The sequence below is a fragment of the Eumetopias jubatus genome, unplaced genomic scaffold (genome assembly GCF_037043125.1).
Source record: "Eumetopias jubatus isolate StellerSeaLion01/CBP00866 unplaced genomic scaffold, mEumJub1_p1.0 scaffold_8, whole genome shotgun sequence".
Classification (NCBI taxonomy): Eukaryota; Metazoa; Chordata; class Mammalia; order Carnivora; family Otariidae; genus Eumetopias; species Eumetopias jubatus.
In genome coordinates, this window is record NW_028274814.1 from 24048914 (window position 1) to 24058314 (window position 9401).

General features: G+C 45.9%; 1 protein-coding gene across 1 annotated transcript in view; it reads right to left on the reverse strand.

The window, feature by feature from the left end:
* Positions 1–8316, reverse strand: part of DHTKD1 (dehydrogenase E1 and transketolase domain containing 1) — a 55426-nt gene extending 47110 nt beyond the window's left edge. Inside the window, exon 1 of the mRNA XM_028114711.2 lies at positions 8053–8316. Within this exon, the coding sequence (XP_027970512.1) occupies positions 8053–8209 (157 nt within the window). The 5' untranslated portion in view covers positions 8210–8316. The remainder of the gene's footprint in view (positions 1–8052) is intronic.
* Between the last annotated feature and the right edge of the window lie 1085 nt (positions 8317–9401).

Sequence of the window (9401 nt, forward strand, 5' to 3'; positions counted from 1 at the left end):
GTCCCGGGATCGAGTCCCGCATTCGGGCTCCCTGCTCGGCGGGGAGTCTGCTTCTCCCTCTGGCCCTCTTCCCTCTCATGCTCTCTGTCTCTCATTCTCTCTCTCTCAAATAAATAAATGAAATCTTTAAAAAAAAAAGTACAAGAGCTAATGTCATTAGCCTTTTTTGGTCTGCATTTGTATTCCAGAATTATTGAGATTTTTAAAAATCCCTAATGCAATAAGATTTTCTTCAACTACTTTTCCCATGACTCCAGTAAAGGTTCCCACTATTTCTAATACGCAACATACCCACAACCTCACTTCAACCATTAAAGCTCAATGCCAAGTTCAGTAATCACTCAACACTATTTGGAATCCTATAGCTCCCATCTTCTGCTGGTCCCTAATTTCCGCCATTTTTTGCAATCCAAATCCTCCATAATTAAACTTATACTCATGAATCAGCACTCTTCCATTTTCAACTGGGACTGTTGATAAATAAATTCAAGCTTACCTGAATTGAGGTTTACAGAGGCTAAAGTACAAGCTGTTACTAATAGCCAGCTACAAAAAACACTAATCATAGGTCAAATTTTAACTAGTGAAACCACTGCCATCTAAGAGGTTACTAGAAGCAAATTCAGTATCTCCTTAAAGCCTCCATGTAATGGAAGTCTTAGCAAATGATGCAGTCGTCCTATGCAGGCACTGATTTTCAGCCAAGATAAATATTTCAAGAAAGGACGCTGATGAAGGAAGGGCAAAGAGGAGGAGCAAGGCACCACAACTTTGATCATACCTCCTCCCACTTCACTATGTCACCTTTCCTATGGGAGGATGCCAGGTGTCCATCTTCAGTAGGGCTTGTCCTTTGATTAACTTTGCCAATACCAAAAAGCTGTATACATGATCCAGCACACCAACTCAATCATTCCTCTCAACCAAGAGGGTACCTTTTAAGACAACTGGCCGGCTAGTTAATTAAACCATGTACTCCTGTTCTAATTAATAGAACTGACCATAAGTACACACTTAAATGGAACTTAAGAAAAAAACCCCAGCAAGTCTTCGTTGTGTTCATCAGTAAAAAAGAAATTATTACTTTTTCTAAAACATAGTAATACAGTACATTACCCAATGTATCTCAAAGGTGCTTCCTTTCTTGATACTCGGTGTTATGGCGATACATGCAAAATTCAATGCACTAAATGTTATAAATAAATTGCATATACAGAATCATATTTCCATTTCTCAGTAGGAATAAATCATTTCATAAGTATTCAGTTAACTGTGGAGCTGAGAGGAATGTAGGACAAGGTCTTCACCAGGCAGGATCTTACAATGTGAGCGGATGGTCCCTACACAAAACTGCACAGTCATAAAACGTTCAGTAGAGTCCAAGGGGTCCCATACTGAGAGTTGAAGGAGCTCAGATTAGGATAGGCTGGAGTTGTCTGGACAGATGTCACGGAGGAGATGGGAATGGAGATGGCTAAGAAGTGGAAAGTCATATAGGATAAAGAACGTGGGGGAATTTATGTTGGAGAGAGGTAAGAAAGAAGGCAGAATGCGTCAGGAAACATGAAGTGCATTGAATATTAAGCTAAAGAATCTGGATTTTGTTCTGAGAGGCAAAGTAGAGCCTTTGGACATCTGAGTTAAGAAAATGACTCAAAGAAAAAAAAGAAAGAAAGAAAGAGAGAAAGAGAGAGAGAGAAAGAAAGAGAGAAAGAGAGAAAGAGAGAAAGAGAGAGAGAGAGAAAGAAAGAAAGAAAGAAAGAAAGAAAGAAAGAAAGAAAGAAAGAAAGAAAGAAAGAAAGAAAGAAAACGACTCAATGAAACCAATGTTTCAGAAAGACTAGACTAAGCCAGACAGGAACTAGGCTACAAATTTTAATACCAGTGAGGCTAGCAGTTTTATCTTTGTGAAGTCATGCATCTCTCTGAGAATTCAATGAAACCTACAGGCTCTTTGCCTAGACACACAGAGTTGTGCAAAGTCCACAGACCCTCTGAAACTTTTTCATACGGATCCATGGACCTTGGTTAGGAACACCTGAATTAAACTTTTTTTTTTTTTTCAGCAGACCAGAATTGAAGGCCTAGACTAGGATCCCCATAGTGAAAACAGAAAGAAAGCAAGGCTTTGAGAAACACAGTGCTCAAAATTTGATATGAAGTATGAGGTGAAAAAGTTGAAGGTGGGTTGCTTCCCCAGATTTCTATAGTTCATCTGTGGCAGAGACTCCCCCAACTCCCGATATCCATTTTCCCTTCTCTTTCATAGTAACAGACAGTCGAATTATGGCCACCCAGAATAAAGATACACGACCCGGCCCCCCAGGCAGCCAGCCAGCTGACCATGTAAGTAAGTTCTGATGAGTGAGAAGGTAGTAGCAGTGATGTCTGCACCTTCTGGGTCTTGTCCTTAAAGGGAGAGGTGTTCTCTTCCCCCTTTCCTCTGTCCTACTGGCCAGACTGTGGATATAATGGTGACCCATTCCGGACCAGAGTAGAGAGCAACACCCACAGGATGATGAAGAAACAACACAGAAGGAGCTTGAACCCCATATGGCTTTGCAGAGCAAAGCAGTTTTAACAGCTCAGACCTTTGGTCATCTTACTTAAGTCACTGTTATTCCAGGTCTCTGACATGGCCCTTGAACTTAGCCTATCTAATACACAATTTGGTACCCGAGGTGGGTGGCTACCGTACCAGAGCCTAAAATACACAGGACGTTGGCTTAGCAGTCCGACAGTGGGTGCCAGGTACCAGACATTTCAGACTAGAAAGCTAATGAGCACTGTGTTCTGCTGTCTGACAAAACACGCAGTAAAACTGTCCCCTGTGATATCCTGTGGGCAGACTTATGTCCACGGGGCTGTAGCTTAGTAGCATGTGATCACGGTTTCTTGTCACTTTCAGGAAAGCCCGGGGAGGGAAATTCAGCTCTGCTAACAGGAGGCCTCTGTACCTAAAAGGCAGATCCTGGCAAGTTTGGGAAATTAGAAGCACTTAGAAAAGGCGGTTCAAGGGATACCTGGATGGCTCAGTCGGTTAAGCGAGTGTCTGCCTTTGGCTCAGGTCATGATCCTGGGGTCCTGGTATCGAGCCCCATGTGGGGCTCCCTGCTTAGCGGGGAGTCTGCCTTCCCCCGGGGTTGTTCTCTCTCTCTCTCTCAAATAAGTAAATAAAATCTAAAAAAAGAAAGAAAAGGTGGTTCCAGAAGAGGCTGCCTCAGCAGGAGATAAGAGAACAGGCAAACCCTTCCTCAAGTACCTTCTAGAAAGCACACTTTTAGACAATGGGAGCCAGCTGAGCCTGCAAGGTCCAATAAAGGGTGTTGCCTTCCCACTATTATTTTAGATGGTCTCAAGGTAAGCACATTAAGTTTAGGGAGCTGAGTGGGTAGGGCACAGAAGCAGTAAATAAAAGACCAGAGGTTTCAAGGCTTAAAAAGTAGGTCTAGATAAGATCTTTGACTGAAGGCAATTTGTTCATAGAATGACCACAGGCAAAAAGACTGCAGACCTATGACTGTTAAAAGAAAATTGTACTGCTGGGCGCCTGGGTAGCTCAGTCGGTTGAGCGACCGGCTCTTGATTTCAGCTCAGGTCAGGATCTCAGTGTCCTGGGATGGAATCCCGTGCTCAGCAGGGAGTCTGCTTCAGGATTCTCTCTCCCTGCCCCTCCCCCCTCACAATAACAAATAACCTTAAGAAAAAAAAAGAAAGAAAAGAAAGAAAGAAAGAGAAAGAAAAAGAAAATTGTACTGCCAAACAAATCCCAGTTCTCGTCATAAAAAATACCTGTAATTGATGACCCCTAAAGTAACTCTCAGGCTCCTAACCTTACCAAAATAAAGTGGGCTATGGAAGGTATGCAGCTCCCAAGGACGGCACACTCCCCAATGTTCACGTCAGAGATGGCCACAGAAGACAACGGTTGAAGGAAGACAGAAGGCAAAGCCAGGGGCCTGTAGTGAACTTACAACGTAGCCACATCAAGGAGCTTTTATCATTCCCCTCCAACAGGATTTGATAACTGGTTTGAATAGTGACTGCTGTAGTTCCCTCTTTCCTTTCCCAGATGAGAGTTTTCTTTGTATACTGAATGTGTCAGTAGGGTGTGTGTAGCAGTTCATAAAATTCCAGAGCATGAGAAGACCCGGCCAGCCCTGACAGAGAGGACTCTACATTCTCCGGACATAAGGGACTTTGAGACGCAGTCAAGAACCCAATGGAGGAGGGACGCCTGGGTGGCTCAGTCAGTTAAGCGTCTGCCTTCGGCTCAGGTCATGATCCCAGTGCCCTGGGATGGAGTCCCGCATCAGGCTCCTTGCTCAGCAGGGAGCCTGCTTCTCCCTCTGCCTGCAGCTCCCCCTGCTTGTACCCTTGCTCATTCTCTCTCTAGCCCACGCGCTCTCTCTAACAAATAAATAAAATCTTAAAAAAAAAAAAAAAACCGAATGGAGGAGAAAGGAGGTGAATACATTCTATGTATGGGAAGAAAAGCTTAGGTTATTTGAATGGTCAGAGGGGTGGAGTGTGGTGATTACTAGTTTTTTTCCAATATTTTCCCCACATAATTTTTAGCTAGTACCTGGCCACCCTAAATAAAAATTATGCTTTCCAGGGACGCCTGGGTGGCTCAGTTGGTTAAGCGTCTGCCTTCAGCTCAGGTCATGATCCCAAGGTCCTGGGATCGAGCCCCGTTTCAGGCTCCTTGCTCAGTGGAGAGCATGCTTCTCCCTCTGCCTGTTCTGCCTGCCCCTCCCCCCAGCTTGTGTTCTCTCTCTGACAAATAAATAAATTTTTAAAAAATTATGCTTTCCAGTCTCCTTCGCAGATATATACTGACCAAGTTCTGGCCAGGGAGATGCTACTCGAAGTGACAGACCCAACTCTCCTCCCCCTTTCTCCTACCCAGCCTAGTAGGAGACAGTGATCTACAGAGTCACTACAAAATAATGGAGTAAATTCTGAAACAGAGAGAAGAAAAACCTGCCAAAGATCTGCATGCATCGGTAATTTTGAAGAAAGTTACAGGGTGGTCTACTTGCCTTTCAGTCTTATTCAGAGTAGTTAAAAGATAAGAAGAATGAAAAGAAAATTATTGCCCTTAGCAACAAAATTCCTTAAGCTAGATCCTATAACCATGCAACAATTGTTCCCAGGCACTGATTTCACTCTTGCCTCCCAATACCACAAGAGGCCACCATTGGCCTGCAGTTCTAACTCAATACTGAACTTTTCAAAGGTCACCAAGCACCTCACAGTAGAGCAAATTCATTACTGGGGGGTGGGTGGACAATTTGGTGATGAAGGGGGAGGGAAGGGTTTATATATAAAATCAACCCCAGAGATAATTTTCAAACCACACCAGCCCAAAGCTCCCAAAATAATTTGGATACAGTCTTCCAGTTAAAAACCACTGGCCCGGGCGCCTGGGTGGCTCAGTCGTTAAGCATCTGCCTTCGGCTCAGGTCATGATCCCAGGGTCCTGGAATCGGGTCCCACATCGGGCTCCCTGCTCAGCGGGAAGCCTGCTTCTCCCTCTCCCACTCCCCCTGCTTGTGTTCCTGCTCTCACTGTCTCTCTCTGTCAAATAAATAAATAAAATCTTTAAAAAAAAATAAAAATAAAAAATAAAAACCACTGGCCCATGGGGTGCCTCGGTGGCTCAGTTGGTTAAGTGTCTGCCTTCGGCTCAGGTCATGATGCCAGGGTCCTGGGATCGAGCCCCACGCTGGGCTCCCTGCTCAGCAGAAGCCTGCTTCTCCCTCTCCTCCCCGCTTGTGCTCTCTCTCGTTATCTCTGTCACTATCCATCTCTCTCTCTCAAATAAATAAATAAAAAGAAAATCTTTAAAAAAAAACAAAAAACTAAACAACAAAAAAACACTGGCCCAGGTTTTTCCAAGGCAAGGCTGTTTTCAGCTGTCAGGCTGTTATTAAGAATCAAATAGAGGGGCGCGTGGCTGGCTCAGTCCGTGGAGCATGCAACTCTTGATCATGGGGCTATAGGTTCGAGCCCCATGTTTGCATGTGGAGATTACTTAAAAATAAAATCTTAAAAAAAAGTCAAATAGAGACCCAATTGAGAGAAACAATCTTAAACAAGATCACAATAATTGTGCACTGAGTACACACTAATATGATTTTAAATGAAGAAGAGATTGTCGAACATGTCCTATATATACATCCCTTAAGACTGTAACAGTATTTGGCCATAGCTGGCTATGAACTTTCTGCTAGAGAATCACCTGGGATGCCTGATAAAAATCTGTATTTTTGAACCAGATCTCAGACCACTGAATTAGAACCCTGGGGTGGGGGGATGCTTGGGAACTGGCATTTTATTTTTGAAAAGATTTATTTATTTGAGAGAGAGAGCACGCTGGGGTAGGGGTAGAGGGAGTAGGAGAGCACCTCCAGCAGACTCCCTGCTGAGCTTGGAGCCCCATGCCGGGCTCCATCTCATGACCCTGAGATCACAACCTAAGCCAAAATCAAGAGTCAGATGATCAACTGACTGAGCCACCCAGGCTCCCCAGGAACTGGCATTTTATAAAAATCATCTCAAAGTGATTTGAATATACACTTAAACGTTTGAGAATAATTGACATATAAAATTCTTGACACTTGATTTGCAAAGTGAAATAAGACATCAATAGTCTTACCCTCAAGGGATTAACAATCTAGTTGGCCAAAATGCTTTCCCTAAAGAAATCCCACTGCATCCAAGAGACAGAAATCAGGTTTACTATTTTTTTTGTTTTGTTTTTAAGATTTTTATTTATTTATTTGAGAGAGAGAGAATGAGAGATAGAGAGCACGAGAGGGAAGAGGGTTAGAGGGAGAAGGAGACTCCCCGCCGAGCAGGGAGCCCGATATGGGACTCGATCCCGGGACTCCAGGATCATGACCTGAGCCGAAGGCAGTCGCTTAACCAACTGAGCCACCCAGGCGCCAGAAATCAGGTTTACTATTAACGTCCCCTGAGGTCCCCATGCGTAATATAAGATTCAAAGTTCGGGTTCTTATATGATGAAGAGGATCTTCATTGTTAACCTAATAGCTGGATTGAAGATTCCAAATGATCTTCCTCTAATAATCAGTCTGTATTCATCTTCTTCTCTGTGAGGATTAAATATAGACAACTTTGGGGGCACCTGGGTGGCTCAGTCATGATCTCATGGGTCATGGCGCCCCAGGAGGCAGGATCACACTCAGGAGGAGTCTGCTAGAAGATTCTCTCCCTCAGCTCCTCCCCTCACTCACCAGCGCGAGCAGCGGTCTCTCTCTAATAAATAAATAAATATTTAAAAAAAAAGAAAACATAGGCAATTTTGCAGCAAAAACCAAATACCCAAAATAGGTCTCTTGCACATGAGCATGCAAAGAGAGGTCTCAAGAACTGATATTCATTCTCCTAATCCATTAAAGCACCAGTAACATACTTCTAAATTCAGAAAGGAGTTTAAAACTCTGAAATTAAAGTTAAAGGCTAGTTAGGTCAGGGAGTATTTACAAATAATTAATACCATGCTGTGGTCCAAGACCACCAACTAACTGCCCCCTTCACCCTCGCAGTACAGTCGTGATCCCCACACATTCTGCTCGCACGAGCCTTCGAGATGGCCCTGGAAATGTATCTTTGAGTAAACTCGAGGAGCTGGGAGGTTTTTTTTTTTTTCCCCGCCGCCCCGCCTTCGCAAAGCGCTAAGTTGCCACAAGTTTACATCCAAGGAATAGAAAAGACAAGGCCTCACAAAACCAGTCGGAACACGAACGCTGGGAAGATCACCCAAGCGTGGAACCAAGGCCGAGACCTCGACCTCAAGATTCCCCAGTTACCGAGGCTCGACAGACTATGACCCTGACCCTGACAACACCCATGCCTGCCTCCCTTGGGCCCCTCACCTCCCCTTACTCCCCACCCGCCTGAGCACACTTTGCAGACCCCAGAAGCCCCACCTCCCCCACAACAGCACCCCACTTCAGGCCTGTCGGGGAGGCCCGCTGCCTCCCCGGACCCTGCGCCCACGATCCCGGCCCTATCCCAGACCTGGAGGGCGCGCCAGGCCGCCCCGGGGCTCCCGGCTCTCGGGCTTCCTCGGCCGGTAGCCATAGACGCCCTTCTCCGTCTGGTAACCGCGCCGGAGGAGGAGCGGACGGGCTCGGCAGAAGCCTCGTCTTGCTGCTGCCACAGTGGCCGTGGCCATGTCCCGCCTGGACCCCTGGGTCGGGAGACGAGGGCCAGCACCCACCGGGAGCAAAAAGGGGTCGCTTCTGGGCCGCCTGGAACCCGAGCAGCTGGAAGCGAGAGGCGGGAGCCCCGCCCCGGGGGAGGGGGGCAACGCCCCCGCGCCTGATTGGCCAGGGGCCGGCCCCTGGGAGCCAATCCCGGTCAGCGGCCGACGGGGCGGAGCCTCGTCCCGGGATCCCGCAGGGCTCGTGCGGCCCCGGAGGCGGAGGGGAGTGGGGAGTGTTGAGCCGAGCGTCATCTGCTTTCCGGTACAAAACTCGTTATCTCTGTATGTTCTAAGGACTCCCGCCAGGAGTATTAACCCACCACCCCTCTGCTGGAGGCCCCAGAACACAACCACACAGACACGAAACTGGTTTTCACTCCGAAGGAGAAAATCAGCGACAGGGTGCAAAAAAAGTAGTGGGACGGAGACCAAGGGACGCAAGAAGGAAAGGTCATATGAAGGAGTCAGAAAATCAATATTGCTCCTTTTTTTCTTAAGAAACATTGAGGAAGAAAGTAGAAAATAGGAGAGGAGGAGCCCGTAAGAAGAGGATAAAATAAAAGTGAAAAGAAATTGGGCATGAAAGATTGCAGGCAGTGTGGCGATACTGAGATTCTCCGTTGGTCTATCTCTGATAGAATTTCCCAAACTATTTAATTCCACAACTCACCCTTAACTTTCTCAGTGCGGTGGCGGATGGAAGGGCTCTGAATCCTTCCCTAGTCAGTCATCCATCATTCCAGTCAGCCGTGCAGCTGTACCCCATACTCCTAAGAACATTACACCTATGAGCCCAAGAGATCTCTTCACCTCACTCACTGAAGTACTGTGCCCACAGAGCACTTTGCTAGGTTCCAAGGATTAATAAGATATAGTGTCTGCCTTTAATCGGTTCCCAGTCCAGTTGCATACTGAACTCAACACCCAGTATGAGAGATACTTGGACAGAGGCATGTGCCCTGCAAGCATAGAAAATCAGCACTGAGTACAAACAGGTGTGCCAGGGGACCCTCCCAAGTGGAAAGGACACTAGAACAGAATCCTCAGGGATGAAGCTGGTTATGGTGATTATGATTTTTTTTAATAATTTTAACACAAAAGAGTCTAGAACACGTTTGAAAGATGTTACAAAGTACTAAATCAAAAATACAATATTTGGGAG